We start from the raw sequence: 22982 nt of genomic DNA on the forward strand, positions 1-22982 counted from the left end.
ATTGTAAAACAATTGTAGTCATAGCTGATAATCTCAGAAAATGTGCTCTGTTCTGTACATGATTCTACACAGTTTCTGATGTTGTGTGTTACCTGATCATCACTGTTATCTATGTTTGTTTGTTAGTTTTGTCGGTCATGGAGCTTGAACTCTGGGCCCAAACATTGTCCCTCAGCTCTTCAGCTCAAGGCTAGTGCTCTACCACTTGAGCCAAAGCGCCACTTCCAGTTTTCTGAGTGGTTTGTTGGAGATAAGAGTCTCACAGACTTTCCTCCCCGGCTGGCTTTGAACGTTGGTCCTCAGATCTCAGCTTCCTGAGTAGCTAGGATTACAGGCGTGAGCCGTTGGTACCCTGCTGTCATCTACGTTTTGAGTTTAGGCAGGGTTTGAGTTCTGTCTGACTTCAAGGGCTTATGCACACAGCATTATGCTGTAATTTTTTAAAAAAATGATCAGATATTTGTTACAAGATAATTTGTAATATATGAGCTATGTGGAGTACTAAGATAGCTTCTTGTGTTGGAGGGCAGGGGATTTGTTTGGGAGCAAGAACAGGTGGGCAGTGTGAGCGTGGGGTGAGGGTTTGTGGGGTATGAGGTTTGTGGGGTGCAGGTCTCATGGGTTAGGGGTTTGGGAGGTGCTGGTTTATACTCCCAGTCTTGATTTAATCCATACTCCTTGCTACTGTGCAGTTGGACTAGGATACAGTTGAAGAAAACTATGAGAAGGTTCCATAATTTTTTACATATTTATCTTGTCTTTAGTTATTTCAGTCAATAGCGTCATAACTCCTGCTCCTACCCCACTGCTTTGATTTTTTGTTCCACGCGCCTCCTTATGGATATATAGGCTCATTGCAGGTAATAAGTGAGTTATCTTTCTTACTGAGCAGATGGGCTGTGAGAAAACTGGTTGGTATTGTTAGGGTATTAGTTCTAGACTAGATTAGTTTTCCCAGGATGGCTGTTTTTTATGATAATTATGAGGTTAGCTAATTGGCATTATATTATGGGTTTAGAAACTTCTTACTGCTATGGAGAATTGTGATTTTTGTACAATTCAGAAGGAAGAGAGAGACAGACAGGGAGAGACATAGACAACTGATGGATAGATGGGGGTTGTTTCTCTCTGAATTCTGAAAGACTCGACCTCATTACCTGTATGTTAAAGTATTTTTTTTCCACTTGGGTTCACCTGGGAAGAGTCGATAGTTGGCCACGTCAGGAACTCCACAGCGAGGTTTCTTGATCATGTCCATTGTGTTCCGGTCCAGCTTCCCAGTGACTTGGAGGCCTAAGAAGGCTTGCAGCTCCTTCACCTTCTTCACCAGGGGACTGCCTCCTCTTGCAACCATCTCCCCCATCTGGAGATTTCCTTTGCTTGTATAATACTTTTGAAGGTAGGCCTGAAATGGAGAGGCAGGCTAACATGTCTGTGGTGTAGTCTGAGAAACAGTCACACTCAGCAAGAACAGCAGTAGATATTCTTGTTATACAGACGGTGTGTAGACTCCCTTGCTTGAAAAAAGTAGGCATAGTTGCATAGATGGAGTTTGGATAGATCCAAAATTATTAATGATTGTCTTTGAGCGGTGAGGGGGTTAGACTAGTATTTGTTTCTATACGCCTGCCTTTGATAGTTTTTCTACCATGAATTTAATGAATGTGAATTATTAGATATTAAATTCTAAAAGAAAAAAAAATAGTAGGACACAGAAGTGAGCCTTTTCCCCATGGACTGGGGATTTATCACTGACATCTGTTACCTAATTGTGGGGGCAAAGGCTGCCTTGACTTCTGGTTATTAGTGACTGGTGCGAGGTGCGTTATGCACAACTCCATCAGTTCTTTCCCTTACAGGGCTCATTCCATGAACTGCTAAACTGAGGCTTTACATCAGATTCAGTGCATTATAGGGTGGAATCTGTTTGTATAAAGTAGGTTTATTATACTAGGTTCTCTCAGCCTAGAAGCAAATAAATTAGCTATAAACAATAAGGCTTCATTGGCACATACACTGTTGTGTGATTCGAGGTGGGGTCTGGGTGAGCCAGGGAGGAAGGCCAGGGCAAATTGGGGACCAAGACCTGAATGACATTCAGGAATTCTAGTCATCCTCCTTGTTTCTGGAAATGACCAAAGTGTGTATGTGTGTGCGTGTGCGTGTGTGTGTGTGTGTGTGTGTGTGTGTGTGCATGTATGTGCACACGCACATGTGTGATACATAATATATATTATGTATTGTTATTTATATAGTATAGAGTTTTATATTACATATAAACTTTATGTTTGTCTCTGTATTAGTTATTAATTTATTGTTTGTTTATACTGGGATTGAATTCAGGGCCTTGGGTTGTTGCTTAACTTTTTTAGTCAAGGCTGGCACTCTACCACTTCCAAGCCATATATTTATTTATAAGTTATATATAAGTTATGCATATTACTTAAGTACAACAAACATACATATATAGGTAATAAAAATTGAAAGTGAATTTAATGTCTTACAATAAGGGATTTGTTAGATATAGTGTTATATAATCATGTAACACAAAACTAGTTTTCTACTGATGTGCTTTTTTTTTTTTTTTTGGGTCCGGTCGTGGGGCCTGAACTCTGGGCCTGAGTGCTGTCCCTCAGCTCTTCAGCTCAAGGCTAGCGCTCTACCACTTGAGCCACAGCGTCACTTCCAGCTTTTTTCTTTTTGCTTATGCGGTGCTGAGCAATCAAACCCAGGGCCTCATGTGTGCAAGGCAAGTGCTCTACCACTGAGTCACCTTCCCAGCCCCTACTGATGTACTTTTGAAAAGTAAGTATTTAATGGCCTAGGAAAATGCCCTTACTATGAAGATAAATTCTGATAAAATCAGAAGTGAGAACTTATTATTTAAATTTCTTAAATTTAAATGATGAGTATAATCATAATTTTCACAATTTCATAAGTAAACCAACCATCCATACACAAACACAAACACATGAAGTATGTCTGGAGAATATTAGTAGTTATCTTTGGGTGGTTAAATGATGGGAATTATCAATTTATTCTCTCCTATGTCTCAAAGTTCCATAAAACATAGACTGTTACTGCTCAGAGGAAAGTAGGAAGGAACAGGGTTGGAGAGAGCAGAGTGCTCTAGTTCCTCAGTGGGTGTGCAGGAGAATGACTTTCTTGGTTGCTGTCTTTTACAAAATCCCAGGCAAGGTCAGGCACAGTGGCTTACACTTGCAGTTAATCCTAGCTACTCAGGAGGCAAAGATTGGTTTGAGATCAGCTTGGGCAAAAAGCTAGTGACACCCATCACACTTACCGCTGTTAGTTCTTTAGTCTATTCTTTAAATTACAAGCTTATAATTATGTGTTAAGTGAAAAACTATGTTTGTTATTTTCAGAGACAATCTGAAAACTTGTTTTAAATGTTAAGTCAGCACTACCTGATAATCTATGAGTGATGATAGCTAGATCTATTTTTTTAAACTTTCTGTTGGTATATAAATGATGAATGATACTCATTTCATAGAAACCACACTTTGAGTTTCATATTTTGGTCCTTTTCTAAGCTAGCAGTAGATGATTTAATAATCTCTCTTAATGCTGGCTAGTGAGCTGGGGTTCCCAGCCACATAGCAACGAGGTAGATCACAGATAGTGGGCGGTGCACTGTGTTGCAATGCCATTTGTTAAGTGTATGAAATGCATTTCATTCCTGCTTTTGGAGACAAGGCATTGTTATAGAGCCCAGGCTGGCTTTGAACTCAAGAACCTCTGTCACCTCCTCCTGAATGCTATGATTACAGCTCTGAACAACCATGTCCAGCTTTAAATGCACGTTGTTGTTCTTTTGAGACAGGGTCTCACTATAGCTCAAGCTGTCCTCTAATTCATGATCCTCCTGCCTCCGACAACTGAGTGCTGGGATATAGACATGCCCCATCATGCCCAACCTCAAATGTATTTTTGAGTCATGATATTTCCAACCTGCAATGAGGCAATTAGATATAACCTTATCATAGTCAAACAACAACAACAAAACCCAGAATAAACCCTGGATTATGCAAATTAGTAGGTATGGTATCATGCCCTCATCTTCAAAGCCTTTTCCCAAATCAGCAAATTAGAATTTAAGCGGTGCAAACACACATTAAATAAATTAAGAAACCTGTTTATATTTTTCCAGGGTAGATGTTTGTACTGGTGGATTTTAGAGGGCGAGGAATCGGGTGTTTCCAGGCCTGAGGGACTGTTTGCTCTTAGCTGGTTTTAGAGGAACATGCCAGTGTGGAAGGTGCTTGCTGAGCTGGCTTTTCAGGCATGGGTTGATCCAGGATCCTTCAGCTGTGGCTGCTCAGCTTGAGTCACACAGGGCTGTAGACCAAAATCCCCCACACCTGCGCTGTTCATGCGCTGTCTTCTGGCCAGGCCACCCTCTCTGTCTCCAGTCCTCTCCAGACAGTATCCCTCTACATTGTGGGTACCTCCCAGAAGTACTTTCCTCAACTGCTCCCTCCTGCCCCAGTCACCCTTCCTCCTGCTTAACTTCTCATTCCAGCATCCCTCAGCAGGTCTGCACTCAATGATTGTCTTGGGGGCCTGACGGCAGCCCCCCGCCCCCGTTCCCCGCTGGTCCCCACCCCATTGGATCTCCAGCACTCATCACAAGGTACTCCTTCTGCAAATAAACTTAGGCTGTGGGTTTCTTCATCAAGTGGACAGGGTTGGTACACATTTCTATAAACTATAAGGAGAGGCATTGATTCTTCCTGTCGTGAGGGGCTCACATGCTTGGCCAGATCCTTGCAGCCTTCCAGGGTGCTGGGTGGTCTCCCCCAGGGGGTAATTGGACCTTTGCAGGAAGAAGGTCTGTGTGCAAGTGGACAAGGCATGAACACATTTCCATGCTCCTGTCCCAACAGAGACCCAGGAGGGCAGACTTATTTGGAGAGGTAGAAGAATCATGAAAGGTCTCCAACATTCCAAGGCTACAGCATTAGTTCCAGATACTCCTAGTGAGCCCCTGATAGGATGGACCAGTGGCTTTTATTATTCCTTCATGGACTTGGGTCAGCTAATGATCTCTGCAAAGCGTTGTGGCCATTGCAGACCATTCTTTGCTGTAGTGACTCACAGTCATCATTCGTAATCTAATGCCAGTTAGATTTGTCTGTGGACTTGTAGTCTTCCGAACCCTGGACCAGATCTGAGCTCTCCTACCATGTCAGACCTGTTCTGGCCTCAGCCCATCCCTCCTTGGGAAAGTCACAAAACCTCTGTAGTTTCTGAATCCAGGTGGCTGGGGTGTGTTGGGGCTACCCTGTGGGAGAGGGGACGTAAAGCTAGGTGGCGTCAGGAAGACGATTCCCAGCAGATCTCAGCATTCCCAGTTATTTTTCATTTAGTTTAAGTACAAGGGGGCTCCCATCCACGGAAGCTCACTTCAACTGGGTGTCTGCTTCTGGATGGAGCCTCCTTTGTTATGTATGACAGCTGTGGTAGAAAATCCTTAACAGCTGGGGTAGCAGAAGAAGGGATGAATAGTGAGAGCTGCAGGCTACCATCCCAGCCTATTTTACAGGCCAGCGACTCTGACTGGACCCACATCTTTTTTTGTGTGTGCCAGTCCTGGGGCTTGAACTCAGAGCCTGGGCACTGTCCCTGAGCTTCTTTTGCTCAAGGCTAGCACCCTACCACTTGAGCCACAGCGCCATTTCTGGCTTTTTCTGCTTATGTGGTACTCAGGAATGGAACCCAGTGCTTCATGCATGCTAGGCAAGCACTCTACCACTAAGCCACCCTCCCAGCCAAATGGAATCACACATCTTTGTAGTGTGTTGACAGAGAGGTACACATGAGAAAAATCCCCTCACACCTTTTGCTAATTCTGGGCAATTAATTGTGTAGGACAAGGAGTGCTGCCTTCGCTTTAAGTGGACTAAAATGCTTGGAGTCATTCGGAGCCATGTAGCCATTACAAAAATTGTAATGTAAATTGTCTCAGAGCCTTTCCAACAGCCGGGTGGGAAGAGATCTTCAGAGAGGAAAACACAGAACAATGTACGTTAAGGGTCATGGGGAAACACTTTCAGAAAGAAAAGCCCTCCACAGGGAAGAGGGTTTTCACTTTGGAAAACCTTAGTTCACTTAAATTCTGATCAAGGTTACCTTCAGTATAAGAGCTATTTTCAAAATGGGAATGCAGAAAGTCCTTCTATGTTGTCTGCGAGGGACTTACTACTAAATATACAGCCTCACCTGTAGGGTTGAGAGTCTCATACTTTAGGTTTTATATTTCTTCCCTTTCTTTTCCTTCAATACTTGTTTTGTCTTGTTTGTATTTGCTTGCAAAACCCCTCAAATTCGGTGAGAAACAAGATATGTTGTTGCTATTTATTCGTTCACTTAGGCATGCAACAGGTGCACCTAACATGTCCCCATCTTAGATGGTTCTGTACACTTATTAAATGATTAAAACAATAGATTTTTTTTGCCTTTCTGGAGTGGTAGGAAGAAGAGGGGACTGGGACAAAGATTCACAAACCTGTGCAAGGTGGTAGTTGTTCCTCCAGGTCCTGGGGGTGGCCACAAATAGGGAGGGGACTGCAGTGGAAAACTTCAAAGCTGTGACGAGAAGGACAGCAAGGCCAGATGCCGGGAGCACCTTCATCTCCTCCCGTAGCGTGGTAATTATATCAGCCTGAGGGACAGCAGACAGCGCACATTTGCACTTGGACCCGGAGCTCCTTTTATAGAGTCGAACAGGTCTGGGCCCTGCAAGGAAGGATGAATCATGTCTCAAGTGGTAATTACACAGCTCCTTTCTCTCCCTGATGACGGGGTAACAGATCCATGCACAGGACTCAGAGAAAGCTTCATTCTTCGCTATTTGCCAAATCTCTAAAAGAGAAAAAAAAAAGAGATCCCCTTTTAATGAAGTTTATTAACTACTTACCAACACATGGTGGTGGGGGAGGGTAAACTTGATTGATTTGAACCCAGGGCAAGCATCACATTTGATTCATCTCAGTTGAGGGACTTTTTCCCATTTTGATTACAGAAAAGGTAAATGATCAGAATATCATCGAATTAGAATATAACTGAGTCATGCTGGAATCCCCACAACTCCAGCCCAATCACCTGTGCCTTCTGCATCTACCTCCATGTTTCTCAGGAAGAAATGCTGGTAGTAATAACAGTTCTGAGATGCCTGAATCATCACAGCAGTGCCACACCGTACCATGCTACCTAGAGTGAAGGGGATGGCTAGGAAGCCTTTCATAAGTTGACACAGGATTCGTTTTAGTTAACCCCAATGCTAGACAGACTCTACATTTTGTGTGACCTCTGGTTAAGTTGAGGCCCTAGGTCTTTTTCCTGGCTCTCATTAAGGTGTTGTATAATGGGAAAGGCATTTTAAAATCAGAAAAAAACTGAGATTTAATTGTAGTCTATTTCCAGGCAGTGTGACCCTGGGTAAATTATTTCTATGAGCATCAGGTTTTTTTTTTTTTTAATTTGCAAAAACTGTCAAAGATATTTTGTACAAACTCCTCATTGTTGCAGTAGGGCTCCCGGAATATAATATAGCATCAACTGTGTGGCATTTATTGTTCCTGGGTTCTGATAAAATTACTGATACCATGATGAGGTCACTCTTGTCCAATTCAGACAGGATTGAGAGCTGGGAAGTGTGAAGCTTGATTTTCTTGCCAGTATAAGATAAAAACTGTTTAATGATCTTTCTGCACAAATCCCACCAGAAAGTCCATCATACTCTCTACCCTTTGTACACCTACCTCATACCTGCACATAGATTTCTTTATCTTTAACATCATTCATGATTGAGGTGGCTCAGACAAGTTGTTCTCCCAGGAGGATTTCTACCAATGAGCCACACCAACTTGTCTCCAGCCTCCAAGAACAAGTATCCAGGCAGATTATGTAAATCTCTCCCCTTTGCCAACAAAAGCTTCCTGGGCTTTCCTCTTCAGATACAGCAGGTCCAGACCTTGCCCTAGTGTGCATCCCAGATTATAATCCTTTGCCCATTCCTAGACAAATTCTTTTCCTTGAAGATAACTTGTTCCCCTGGTGGTTCTTTTTAGCTTTGACAGTTTTCATCCTAATTCTAATACCTGCAACTATGGCTTTGAGCAGATTGATTTGTCTCTTTCAGTTGTAGTCTTTTCATCTATAAAGCAGGGGAAAGGGATGAGGGTGCGGATATAACAAGATAGAGTTGCTTGTTTGGTGGTGTTGTGGTAAAGGAGCAAATCACATCACAACAAAGCTCTTAGCAAAGTGCTGAGAAGACTTACCCCCAACAATATAATGCTCAGTTTATCTCTTTACTGGCACTTGGTTCGTTTTTAAGAAATATTTTCTTGGGCAGATTTTCAAAGTTTGATTTTTGGACCATCAGCATGTTGTCCTGGTAACTTACAGGACAAATACAGACTCTTGGTCACATCCAGGGCCCCTGGGTCGAAATTCTGGGGACTCATCCCATTGGTCTCTTTAACATGCTTTCCAGGTAAATGCTAAGGATAGAAAACCAACAGATTACTTAAGAAAATAGAATTATGGAATCTGAGCCAAGTTTTTTTTCCCAAAAACTATTAAAAATGTCAGGAACAGTCTAGTTATATAAAGTATTCCATACTGCCCTTGTCATCTGTAGTCATACTTTTCATAGATGATATTTCTAATAATTAAACGTCATTTGTGAGGTCTGTTGAAAATAATTTATTATTAATACTACTAAACCATGGAAATGACTTACCTTGGCACTTAGAAGAGACTCAAGGTGGTGGTCTCTTCCTTTCTCCTTCCATTGCATGCTGCTACTCTTCTCTGCATGGGAGAAAGTGATAGAGTTACCAAGTCTATAGGTCTAGGGAGAACTTGTTACACATACAGATGTCATGTGTATAATGCACATTATTCATGAACACATCATGTGCATGACAGACACAAGCTCAGAAACACAAATATTGAAGATTTACCATAACATCAATGGAACTAAATTAATCTAAAAATTCATTGTGGTAAAGTTGATTCTGTAGTTTAATACCCTTATCTCCTGTCTTAGGATATATAGATTCCCATAATATATATAATGAGGAGATGCCCCATTATAGAAAACAACAAATTAAAGCCAATCAATAACAAGGGTAGAAAAGGTCCAGTGACCTTCCTAAATCCCTCCCTCTTACTCTGCAAAGTTGACATAATTCTGTTTAGAAAGATTCTATAAGGATGACTAAGGGTTAAAGACAAACCTGGCTCATAAATAGGAAATTTCAGAATTACTTTTTGCTCAGATTTGAAAACCATTTTTCCCAAATACCATATATATTAATAAAAATGAATATATTACTGCTTCACTTTAAAGATACCACTGGATATTGAATTGATGAGTGATATAACATTTGAGGAAAAACAAAGCATTGCATCTGGAATCTCCCTCACAGGCTATGTCTCTGGCTGGGTGGCACTATCTTGGGAAATTTTAAAAGGCAGAAAACTAGTGTTGGAGTAAACAGGCCATTGTAGAGCATCCTTTTGAAGGTGACACAGGACTCTTAGCCCCTTCCTTGCTCTCCACTTCCTGTCTGCCATGAGATGAACCTCATGCTTCTACTGCCCTGATATCCTCCCTCACCAAGGGCACAGAATCAGGGAACTAAAATCTCTGAAACCATGAGCTTAAAATAAACATTTCCTCCTTATGTTGCTTCTCCCAGGTATTTTGGTCACAACTACAAGAAGGCCAATGACACGTCATCATCAAATGAGTAAGTTGACATGCTACAATATATTCCTTAAGTGTTTGCTGTCTGTGTTATGTTGCTAGCATGTAAGCTCACAAGAATAAGGACTCTGTGTTCTGCTCACCACCTTGTGCTGAGGGCGTGGAACAGGGATTTCATGAACAGTTGCTGAATAAGTGAAAACACAATGGATGATTATAACTAGGATAATAAGAATGTCCTTAGAGGGATGTGTTTTAAATCTGCCCATAGACTAGATCAAATGGAGGAGTTGCAATGGTAATTAAACATTTATTATATGTCAGACATTATTACATGGTGGAAATTTAGTCAAATACTTTATGCACATTTTTTTCTCTATAAATTTATAACACCTCAGTATTGGCATTGGGGCCTATACTGAGTAACCTAGAGAACACTAGACTTCTAGTTGGCTGGTGGGTGGGTCCTTTGACTTCAACATAGACTCCTATGCTATGCCTGCTCAGAGTTTAAAACAACCAGACTGGCCAAACTCCCTGGCTAATGGTGAGGTTGGTATTGTAATGATTCCATTGTGATTATGGCTTCATATTTAAGTTTTTGGTACATTTAATTTGATAACTAATTAGCTTTCTGAATTTCTAAAGAGTTTAGGCACAACATGGTAAAAATCTCAATTTAAGTAATGCTTCTGGTTAAACAAGATTGTGAGTTACCAGTCACCAGCCACCTTCTGGCTCACATGTGGCCTTGCGAGAGCCCCTTCCAAAAGCTTCAGTGAGTACACACCACTTTGAATGTATGACTGTTAAAGAAGGTTGGTTTGTCTTACTTGTGAATCATGTACTCTATTGTGCAATGGCATTTTTAAGGTTAAACATTCTTGCTAGGAAGGTGGAATAATATTAATTAGTACTCCGAATTTATAAGTAAATCATATGCTCTATAATCAGATGTAATCAAGCCAGAATTTTTAAAAATCATATAGTTGAAGCCAAAGAGTACCTTCAGAATCTCATACAGAAAAGGAGCAAATCATCTTACCTCTTTTGTGAAAATGAGAACCTCTGAAAGGGCCAGATAAGCCTGGGTCTAGAAGCCAGCTTGTTTATTTTCATCAAGAATAGGAAGAAGGAGAGAATTGGGGAAGGTAGGGAAAGGAAAAAGAAAAAGAGCCCTGTACACTTTCCTGGTATGTACTATAGACGATTTGTTTAGAGAGAAGGAAGGAAACAACTTTTGGTCCTGCAATTATTGGTATTGAAAGGAGCTGTTAGAGCAGTTGTCTTCAAATGTCTTTGCATACAGGTAGAAGGTTATGCCTTGGAAGGGCTAAGTGGGGTTATGCCTATTTGCTCAGGCTGAGGGTGTGTGTAGAACTTAAGGAGATACTTCCAAATTTATTCATTATAAATTAATAAATACATATATTGCATATGTATAATAGTGAAACTACTTATTTTATTCACATAAAGGTATAATGGCACATCAATTATTTGTCAGACACTGGGAATGCAGAGATATGAGATGAATTGTATATTTTTGCAGCTCAAAATTTATTGCTGCAATTAGATGGATAAAATAGAATGCATCTTTGTTATAAAAATATTCTTTTCCTTCACAATTTGTAGAATCCTCCTCAGAAAGCCATTGTATAATTCATACAAAGAACCATAAGAGAAGTCATGTTTTGGGAGCCAAATTCTATTCCTAAGATTTTTTTCATTAAGCAAACAACTAATAAAAGAAAAACTTTGATTTATGCTTAGTTATAAGAGCAAAAACCTAGTTGACTAAGTTATGACAATTCAGTAATATACAACTAAGTTACCAGAAATGACTTAGCAAATGTGTAAAATATTACGAGAACAACTTTAACCAAATGGCAATGTACAGTTATACAAAACTTGACTATAAATCTGTGTAAAGAAAAGCGTGTTAGGAAAAAAGCTGGAAAGAAATGTGGAAAAATAAAAACAGTGGTGTGCATGTGGTAGGGTTTTATCCCTGATAATTTTTCAAGTTTTCTTTGAATGCTATTATGTATCTCCAGAAAATACACATTAATGTGTATTTTAAATTTGTATCTGAGAATACAGAAGACACATGATAAACTCAGTGGCATATTACTCATTGGACCCCACCTCTTATCTGTTAGCATGGTCTAGAAATCCAATCCTTATTCCATATGATAGAATAAAAGAGGAATCAAAACTTGTCCTCCCAGAATCCTTGACTGTTCAGAGAGAGAGACTCGGGTATAACCTTGAATTAGCCTACAGCACAGCAATTACTGGAACACTGGTTGCATTTCAAGCTCTAAATAAGTGAACAAGAGGAAAGTCCTTCTCTGCCTGAGAAACTGAGGGAGAAGACAAGAGAGGGATGAAGAAAGGAGGGGTGAGGGGTGTGCTGTCCATAGCAGCCAGGCTTTGAGTGTCAGTTGCCAGCAGGGGTGGAGTTCACTTGTAAAACAGGGAGGTGAGATGGAGGGATATGACAGGCAGTGTGTGTGTGTGTGTGTGTGTGTGTGTGTGTGTGTGTGTGTGTGTGTGTGTAAGAGAGAGCGAGAGAGAGAGAAAGAGCAAGAGAGAGAGAAATTCCTAGTTTGTGGGGATTATGGGCTTAGCAGATGTCAAAAAAATTCTGTTCCCAATAAACTATGTTCATGGCTCATTGGAGCAGCACAGGAAATGGAGTAGAAAAGGAAGGTAGAGACTTGTCTTTCAGAGGGCCCTTCTCACCCACAGTTCTGGTGGCCAACCCAGGAAGACAGAGATCAGGAGCCATTTGCTGGGTGAGCTCAGGCCAAAGATGAAAAGTCAGGAGAACAAGTTCTAGGCCAAGCTTCAGATCCAATGAGGCTCCAGGACCCAGAGCTGGAATATGGTCAGCCATACAATGAAGGAAAGAGGTGGGCAGAATGGCAGGGGCAGGTCTAGAACAGCCCCAGTAACAGCAAGGGCTTCTGAGGGCTTGCAGGGCTTATTTAACGAACCCAGAGGGGGTGGGCTGGACAACGTCATGGGAGCTTTGTGTGCTGGGCCACAGCATCCGACACTAGTGATCTGTGATGGGAAACCACTGGAGCGTTTCTTTTCCAACAATGGCATGGCTGAGTCTGTATTTACAGGAAGGCTGCTCTGGATGGAATGTGCCAAATAGATGAGAAGGTAGCAGGATGAAGGGGTGAGCTGGTAGGAGGCTTGGTCAGTGGGCTAGCAGTGATGTTATCTTACATCATGGATTGTGAGAGACAAGCATGTCAGTGAAAAAGTATTTTGTCTGATAAAATCCCTGCCTGTAATACAGCAATCAACAAGGTAAGCTGTTGAGGTTGGGTATTAACTGTGCTGCTAGCTGCCTGTTGAGAATCCCATTAGAGCACATTCCACTTGGCCAATCATTTTAGTGAGTCAATTCACTAAATTATAGACCGATTTCAGTGGATGCGTCAGCCGTTTCTGGAAGTTGATAATTTGCCCTTTAGCTTTGTTCAAAAGTCTCAATTTTCCCCCCTAGAGTTTTGTCTATAACATAAGATCATTTTAGCTGCTGCGAAGGCTCTAACATGCCTTTAGAGCTATTTCCTGGATGTCTGTGTCCCTCTCAAATTCCAGTGCTAAGATTCCTGACCCTCATAATGTGCGGTATAAAAGGTATGAGACTGTTTCTCCTCTTCCACCACGTGAGGGTACACCAAAAAGGTGCCATCTATGAATCAGAGACTAGTTCTTGATCTTGAATCAGAGTCTACTTCCCAGACTCTAGAATTGTGAGAAGTGAAAATTTTCTGCTTTTAGAAGCCCAGTTTACAGCCAGACCAGATCAGAACCAACCTGGAAGATCTTGCCTCAGGTAGTAAGAAAGTACTCAGACAGCGATGAGGCATGGAGGATACCTACTTGTCAGAGCTCCCTGTGGTCTAATGATATTACTCAGTTTCAGTCTAGTGAACAATAGGAACTCATGAGTCTGATGTTATAAACAAAGAATGGGCAAAGGAGAAAGTTCTTTCTATCACTAGAAAGCCAGCAAATAAATACATGTGGAAAAAGCCAAACATCACATGTGTTTGTTCTTGTGTGTAATCCATTATTGTAAATAAGTATAATTATGTTATCAAATAATAAATTATCATCCTTTCATTCACTGATGAAACTAGTTGATAAAGGGTATGATCTCTTAAATGTGTTGTTGAATTCAGTTTGCAATTGTTTTATGGAAAAACTTTGCATCTATGTTCATCATAGAAATCAGTGTATAATTTTCTTCTTTTTAAAATTTTTGTCCTGTTTTTATCACGTTTCATTATCAAGGCAATACTGGCTTCATAGAATGAGCTTGATTGTATTTCTTCCATATTTTACTGTTTAGTTGTAGAGCTTTAGTGTTCTTTAAAGTTTAGAAGAATTTGGTTGTGAATCTGTCTTGGGCTTTTCAATGTTGTTTCTGTGGTGTTTGATTCCCTTAATACTCATTTGTTTATTTGCTCTTTTAGTGAGATCTTTTGCTGTTTCCTTTCTTTCTTTTCCTTTTTTAATGGATGTATTATCTTTCTCTTCTCTGTGTAGGACGCCTTTATGTATCTTCTGCAATTCTGAGTGGTCAGAAGCTCCCCTAGTTTTAATTATGAGAGGCTTTTTCTTTTACTTTCAATTATGAAGGAGCTTTTCTGTATACAGTAATCTAGGTTGGCAATTCTTTAGGGCCTCCAGTACATCATTCCATGGTTTCCTTTTTCTTTCAGAGTTTCTGTGAGAAATCTACTGTTATTCTGAGGAGTTTGTTTTTATATGTGACTTGGCACTTATTTCTTACAGATTTGAGTATTCTTTTTTTTTCCCTATAAACTTAATGTTGAACTGTGATATATCACAGAGAGACTTATTTCTGATTTTGTTTGTGTCATAAAAGTCTCCTCTATCTGGATGGTCATGTCTTTCTAAAGTTTTGAACTCTGGGCCTAGGCACTATTCCTCAGCTCTTCAGCTCAAAGCTAGCACTCTATCACTTGAGCCTCAGCGCCACTTCCGGTTTTTCGAGTGGTTTATTGGAGATAAAAGTCTCACGGACTTTCCTGCCTGGCCTAACCTTGAACTGTGACCCTCAGATCTCAGCCTCCTGAATAGCTAGGATTATAAGCGTGAGCCACTGGCGCCTGGGTTGAGTTTGGACATTTTTATACTGTCATTTTATTGACTATATTTCCTATTCCTTTAGTTCACATCTTTTCTTCTTCTATACAATAATTCATAGCTTTGCCCTGCTGGCAACTGACACTAGATTGGAATGTAGTTGTGGCTTTATTACCTAGTGGACCAGTCTGCCCTGGGAGGTAGAGGACCATCCTCTCCAGGCAAACCAGCTGTAAGAGTCTTGGCAACCGAGAACTGTCTAATGCTGTGTTCCTAGCAGCTGGGACGATTTCTGCTGTCTGAGTAGGCAGTATCCAGACACTGAGCCACAGTGTCTGCCCCATCCACAGATACTATGACCTAGGTGTTAGGCTCCACTAGTGCCAAAGAGTTAGGGTGAAAGTGTATTTTTCAAGGTGCAGGCAGGTTCCAGAAGACAGAAAAAGGGACTGTGTAGCAGGCTTGTGGGCCAGAGTCATGCATCATGCCTTCTTATGACCTTGAGGGAAGAATGGTGACAATAGTCCTTCAGTTTGGAGGAGTCTCCAACTCCTATATCCAGCCTGAGGAGTGGGAACATTTGTTCTTCCTTTGCTAAAATAAACCCTTGCTAACACTTTCAAAACAGAAATATGTTTCAGTATGAAGTCTAGAGAAGGTAGAGGACTTGCAGCTGTCAGTCATCTAGGGTGAGAGAGCAGCAAGGGCGGTGGGAGAAAGCAGGGTCAGAGGATGAGAGCACGAGGTCAAAGGGTACAGTTTCTATGGGGAAAGGCAGGGCAGAAATCTATGAAATTCACACTGTGAACAGAAAATACATTTGCTAGTCATGCCGAAAACAGTTTGATTCTAGCCTTCTGACTTAATCACTCTGTAATGCCTACAATTATATTTCATGTTTCTGCTCAAAGTTTTTTAAAAAAAGGTTTTAAAACTGAATCTGAAAAGGTGATCATTTAAAAATTTTCTGACATTGAATGTTTAATTACTTGGAAACTCTGTGTCTATAAAGAGAATGTATTTTAATTGGTGAGTGGTTGGTTGGAGACAGAGGGGATTACATTTAGAATGATTAGGAAGGAGAAAATCATGAAACAGAAAAACAGAGTACTCATAACCACTTATTGGTGGTGTATATTTGTTTAGCAGATCTAAGCCTATTCAGAGATTGAAAGCTAAAGGAGAGGTATCAAGAAGCTCTGTAGATAAATTATATATTATGAGTGTAACAATCACCCTGTTTGATATTAGATTATAACTTTTATGCTTATCATATGTCTTGCCATATAATAATAACCCCAATAATCTGTCTCTGACTTTCTATGATTTCAAGCATGGGATTAAGTGCTTTTGCCACCACCTCATTTAATCCATACAAATAAGCAGAGTAAGTTTTAATATCCTCATTTGATAAACAAACTAACCTTTAGAAAGGTTAAATAACTTACTCAAGACCATACAGCTGCCAGGCATCGGTGGCTCATGCCTGTAATCCTAGCTCCTCGGAAGGCTGAGATTTGAGGATCACGGTTCAAAGCCAGCCCAGGCAGGAAAGTCCGTGAGACTATCTCCAACCAGTAGAAAACTGAAAGAGGTGCTGTGGCTCAAGTGGTAGAATGCTTGCCTTGAGCTGAAGAGTGCAGGGACAGCCCCATGACCGACAAAAAAAAAAGACCATACAGCTACAGTGCCTGTTTCTCTTATATATATGTTATATTGTTATTATTATTACTATTATATCATCCAAGAGATAATTGTGTACTTAACTGAAATTTCCCACTGCTCTGCACAAATATATTTTCCTGACAGAAGGTGTCCTGGAGAGGCTTGCCAGGACTACTGTCTTGTCACAAAAACATCACCTGTATCTCAAATGTACCAATAATTCCTGCTATCAGTGGACTCTTACACTTGTTTAGATTCTGGTCAGTTATACATGAATCATCCCTAGTAAATTGTTTCCTTCCAATTTGTCTCAAATTATTAGGGAAAAAAAGGTTTCATAAAATAAAACTGAAAATTTTATTTAGTCATTATTTATGTTTTACGACTATAGCACCAATCTTCCTGTGGGTAAGAGGGCATACTTTTGTATGCCTACCAAGCTTATGACCCTAACTAAAATTTGCAGTAGAAATCCCATTTCACTCACTTTTGGTTCTCTATACCCAGCTGTTCTAATACAAACCACAGAGAGCAGATTAGCAAATATTTTTCCATCTCACAAATTATCACTGCAGGAGAAGCATTGACCTAGAAGTACAGCCAGGTCCTGATGTTCAAAAGTATTTACTTATTTTCCTCTTTTAGAACCCAGGATCTGTGTTTTTTTAAATTAAAAATGCTAATTTGCAGCTTGCAGCTGTTTCGGTGAAAAAAAATACAAGCAACAGCAGCAAAAAAGATGAAGCAGGCACTTTTGAGTAGTATAATTACACGTATGGGTTTGCTTTTTATTATAGTCTTTCAAGTTTAATCATGTTCCTGATTTTATGAAGTGTCATGGAACCATAGGGCTGAGAAGGTCTCAGAAGGTCTTAGTCTCTCAGGAGACAGGAGTGTAAATTTTTGCAAATATTTGCTTACCCATTGGTTTTCTTTCAAAATACCCAAGCAAGGAAGGACACGATAATTGTAAATCAAATAATATTTTATTTAAGTCTATTTCTTAATGACGTAACTTCCTGATATGTTTATTTTCTTCTTGCCACTTTTGGAGGTTTTCCCTCTGTCCTCTCTCTTTCTTTTCTTAAAAAAAACTTTAAATTTCTCACATGTCTACTCCACAGAGTAATTCAGTACTCCATTCTTGTTTCTTGAACAGGTACCTGCAAGATGTGGGTGATTCTCCAACTTGACCCTTCTAGACTTTTATTCCAGGATTGACTCAATGCTTTCCCTGACAGAGATTTTGGTGAATGAGATTGTTCTTCATCTTCTTGCCTTTTCCTATACTCATATAAATGATCCCATTCCTTTTCTATCTTCTTTCACCATATTGCTTACCTTCCAGAAACATAATGCAAGCCTTGTTTTCTCTACTTTTGGTTTTCTCTTCAGGTCAACACCTATCATCTAGGTTTAGAGCCAGAGCTGATTACAGGGTTCTAAAAAAAGCCAGACCACTCCAGATTGTAGCATTTGCAGATTGTTGGAAACCCCGGTGACTCAGTTCCTGGAGTTTGCCAAATATCCTTTGCTGTGCAAGTTACATTGTATGATTGTTCTGGTCATTGTCACTGATACGGTTTTTAAAGCTTTGTCTTCCTTTCAACAACTTTCCAGTTTTTTCATTGTCCTTGCTCTGTTTCACTTGTCCTATGATTACTTCTCTAGTAGTCTGCAAGGCGAAAGGATTGCACAGGTTAAAATATTTTATATGATATTCTTATCACTGATTCTCTTTGCCCAAATTGAGGTAGGGATTTTGCCAAGTCTGATTTATTTGGTATGAGTTTCCTGACAAGCTGCTTTGAGCAAGACTTTGATAAGTTTGGTAACGAAGAATCATGCAGGGTGCTCAGCCAGGAGTGTGGGATGTAATCTTTAAAGAATATGCAATAAGGAAGGATTCCCAAAGGAGGGAAGCCCCATAAGGCATCCTAAAGCCAGAGTAAGAGAAGGCCAGGAAGTGCAGAGAGAGGGGGTCCAGGGAAAATAGGAGAGCACTGAAGGTAGGGAAGAACATGACCATGTTCAGGCAAACTTGAGGCTTGTTATGACTCACAAGGCTGGTTGAAGTCAAGGAGGAAGATGATGCAGGGTAAAAACTCATCATGTGGGGCCAACATTTCCTTATGAAAGGGAATGACATTATTAGTAATATTTTAGGAGGCTAACTGTGGCCTGAGAAACTAGAGGCAGTAGGACTCTGGAGGCTGGGGAAAAAGAATCCAACAAAGGAAATGGTGGTCAGGACTAAAGAAGAGAAAAGTTATATGTGTGCTGAGATGGAGCAACTTGCCTTGTCTGTGGTCACACCATTGTGATGCTCTATCTTAGTAGCAGTCAGCTTTGTCTGTCTCTCAGATCTTTACCTTTCTCCAGTCAGGACACTTGACATTGGATGTAGAGTTCACATGGATAATAGAGAATACCTATTCATGGAAAGATCCTAACTTTAAATGTACACATACACTCTCTCTCTCTCCTAAGTAAGGTAACAGACACAGGTTTCAGGGATTAACATGTAAATCTATCTTTGGAAGACCAGTTGTCAGCACACCATAAAATTTGGAGCAATAAGGATGGTGGCATCCAGCAGTAGCTCCTTATATTATTATGCATCCTACATCATCGAATTATACATCCTAGTTATCTCCTTTCTTTTTTCTTCTACCTCCTGCTACTTCATGAGTTTATTCAGATACTCCGGGATACTGAATTAGACATGAAATCAGGATATATCCTGATATAGGAGAACGCTGTGATATGAGGCCGGGTAGGGAGGAAAAGTGGTGGGGGACTGGAGTATATTAAAGACTGTATCTGATCTCAGCAGCAGTCACTAGATGATGTACAAAATGGGTAAACTGAGGCATAAATACATCATCACATTATTTAGAGAAGTAAGACTGGATTCTAGAATACCTAAACATGTGGCCATACTTAGCTGACAGATGTAGTAGAAGCATTATTTTAAATACTTTAATATTAGTGGATTTAATTTCTAAGGAAAAGTATGGATTTTTTTATAATACACATACTGTTCACTTAAAAAAACAATGGTACATACTTGGTCAGTAGGATGACAGGAAAATGATTTATCTGCCCAACTGGAAAAGCCCACTCCAGCTTCAGTTTTTTTTTCCTCTTTCCCTTTCCTCCCTAAAATCCAAGAGTTTCTTTTGCCCCAGGGAAATGGACATATCAGTTGAAAGACAGAGACTGCAATCATTTATTCTTGGTGTTGGGCTTCACAGGTTTCAGGTGTTAGCAATCTGAGAACTATTCAAAAGCATATTTCAATTGAACTTGATTTTGACCCCCTAATCTTAAATCATTTTATAAGCCACTGGAACAAAAGATAACCAGTCTCCACACACACAAAACATCCACTTCTTTTAGATTGTTGAAACTTACCTAGGTCTCTTTTTTGGCAAACCACAGAATTTAATAGCCATGGGAGCATTATTATTTTTCTTCTGAGAGGCCATTCTCTGCCTGTTGCAAAGGCCTGTGTATATATAAGTGGAGAATAAACCCTAGCAATGATTTTGCTGACAGACACTGTGTATAACGAAGGGGTGCAGAGAGGCCTAACCTTCCATTAACAAAGGATCAAGGCAAATAAACATGCAGACAGGCTTTCTTCAGGTTTTTGGACTGCATCTTTACCATATTATATTGGCAGCATTTGAATACTCACTTAAAGGTATATTTTAAAATGGAAACATGGTTATTACACCAAACTTTCTGTCTCTCTCATCTCTAGGTCTTCTGGTCAAAGTTAAATTTTAGGCACTTAACCTCTATTGAATTGTAATTCCCAATTCTTTAAAAAAATTATTTTTCTGTAAGTAGAGTCCTTCACAACATATTTTAGTTGTCTTATTTTTACTCTGAGATATTTTTCTTTCCAAGGTAAGTACTTAAAATCTTAGAAATCATTATCTTGGGCTGAGGATATAGGAATTCCACCTGACTGATATAATTTTTTTTTTTTTTGGTCCGGTCGTGGGGCCTGAACTCTGGGCCTGGGCGCTGTCCCTCAGCTCTTCAGCTCAAGGCTAGTGCTCTATCACTTGAGCCACAGCACCACTTCCGGCTTTTTTTTTTTCTTTTTGCTTATGTGGTGCTGAGGAGTTGAACCCAGGGCCTCAGGCATGCAAGGCAAGCGCTCTACCACTGAGCCAACTTCCCAGCCCCAGTGACTGATATAATTTTCTATTCTTTGTGCTTTTCTGTATTTTATGGTTAGGAAGAAAGTTATCTAAAAACATAGTTACTTACTTTCAGTTACCTGGAAATATGCAGTGGGGAAAGTTGCATAGGGTCAGGATCACTATACAAGTTCCCTGAATCTGGTTCCATTGTAGGCATACAGATAACCTTCGCCTCCCAAGCCAGGGATGGTCACAAACAACACATGGGAACTGTTGCCCAGTAGCAAAGTTCTTTGGAGGCTCAAGGCCAGTTTGGCGTCAGGCCCTATATCCCTTCCCTGCCTGGCACATGCCCAAGTCCCAGGATCCTAGGAGGAAAGCGAGAGTCCCACATAAACCACGTTGTCTATAGGAACTGCTTAGGCACAGTCATTCTTATCAGTTGCTTGATGGCAGAATCATTCTGAAATCCAGGTTACCAGATATCAACCAAAGGCTTACTCTGTCATTAGGACATGGTCTAAGGACAATGTTAGGTCTGCTGTGTTAACTCATTTTGGCATGGGGCTCTTTAGGCATTTGTTGGAAAGGGATTTAGTCTTGCAGGCAGATGAATGGCCTCTGAGACTTGTTTTATGTTTTCTGGGCAATTCTAGCAACTCTACAACCCCCTCCTTCCTATTAACACCAGGAAGAATTATACAGGGAGAATCAACACAAGGATTGTTGTTTTTTTTTTTTTTTGTCAGTCGTGGGGCTTGAACTCTAGGCCTGGGCGCTGTCCCTCAGCTCTTCAGCTCAAGGCTAGCGCTCTACCACTTGAGCTACAGCGCCACTTCCGGTTTTCTGGTGGTTTATTGGAGATAGGAGTCTCACGGTCTCTCCTGCCCGGGCTGGCTTTGAACCGCGATCCTCAGATCTCAGCCTCCTGAGTAGCTAGGATTACAGGCGTGAACCACCAGCGCCCGGCTCACAAGGATTGTTTTTATCCTTCCAATAGGGTCAAGTAAGGGGAGGCTTTTCCACATGGCCACCACAAACTTGACCCGAAGTAAATAGGCATAAAGGAGGGCCCTCACCACAACCCAGCCTCTGCCTTAAGTATGTGTTGGGGCAGGAAAATATACACGTGCAGGAGCCCCAGTAAGCACTTAGCGGCATCCCACTGCTTTCCGACAGGGGCTAAATGCTGACTTCAGGTTTAATACACAGTCATCACATTAAACAATGTTTACTTGCCAGGATCCAATTGTATCTGTCTGTTACAGCCCCTTGATGTTTTCCCCTCCTCATCTGAATGCCAGATTTAGCCTCTCAGCCCTTTGAGATGCTGTTTTGATGGTACTGGGTCCTCCTCTGTGACTCTGAAGGTTCTGTCACTCAAGTATCAAGAGAGGTGCCACAGCTTCCTTGCTCTAGTAGGAAGAGTGTTCTGGGTAAGATGTGACTCCACTGGGGACCCAGTAAAGAAATGGAATGGAGGAAGAAAGGTGGGGACTTTTCTGCCCTGGCTGGCTTTGAACTGCAGTCCTTAGATCTTAGCCTTCTGAGTAGCTAGGATTACAGGCATGAGCCACTGGCTCCTGGATATACTTTTTTTTTTTGAAGAAAAGTTAGGTGATAGAATCTTACTCTTCAGTAACTCTCTACTCCATGTGGACACTGTGTAGTGGACACTACACCCAGTGTTCTGGGCTTTCTTTGCCTTCTCATTCCTTCATTCAGAACTCAAGGAATAAAAACAGAGGAAATGATTAATGGTACCCCTTCTTGGGAATAATCAGCTGGAGCTGTGTGACAAACAGGCAGTTCTCATTCTCCTGACCTGCTCAATAGTCCTGTCAGGAGTCCTGAGAAAGACGCTGTCTGTCCTGACTGTTGTTTCAAACAATTTCCCTTTCCTAGTAGTTTGTCACATTGATTTGAGGTTCTGTATTGGTGAATCTTCACAGTTAAGATGGGTGTTGGTATTTTCTGGGAAAGATATTTCATAACTGGCCTTCATCATTCATTCTGACATTCTAAGCCTTCACACCAGCCAAGGGAGTTGCCCCTTTTCTTCAGGGACTGTAAAAGCTCCAGTAGTTTCTAAAGTGTGGTCCCCAGACCAGAAGCATAAGCACAGCCTGGTGTCCTTGGATTTCCATCGCTGAGACAGATACCTTAGAAAATCAATTTAGGAAGAGGGAAGATTGATTTTGGTTTATGGTTTCAGAATTTCAGTCTGTGGTGGTCTGGATCCATTGCTTCTGGATTCATGGAAAAGCAATAGATCA

General features: G+C 40.8%; 1 protein-coding gene across 1 annotated transcript in view; it reads right to left on the reverse strand.

Annotated features, from left to right (window-relative positions):
• The window catches only part of LOC138809406 (matrix metalloproteinase-20), a 34059-nt gene extending 27404 nt beyond the window's left edge, over positions 1 to 6655 (reverse strand). Inside the window, exons 1-2 of the mRNA XM_069995931.1 lie at positions 6530 to 6655; positions 1158 to 1405 (exon numbers count right to left, since the gene is read on the reverse strand). Coding sequence (XP_069852032.1) covers positions 1158 to 1405; positions 6530 to 6655 — 374 coding nt within the window. The remainder of the gene's footprint in view (positions 1 to 1157; positions 1406 to 6529) is intronic.
• Between the last annotated feature and the right edge of the window lie 16327 nt (positions 6656 to 22982).

Source organism: Dipodomys merriami, unplaced genomic scaffold (assembly GCF_024711535.1).
Source record: "Dipodomys merriami isolate MVZ:Mamm:240054 unplaced genomic scaffold, mDipMer1.0.p SCAF_103, whole genome shotgun sequence".
NCBI lineage: Eukaryota > Metazoa > Chordata > Mammalia > Rodentia > Heteromyidae > Dipodomys > Dipodomys merriami.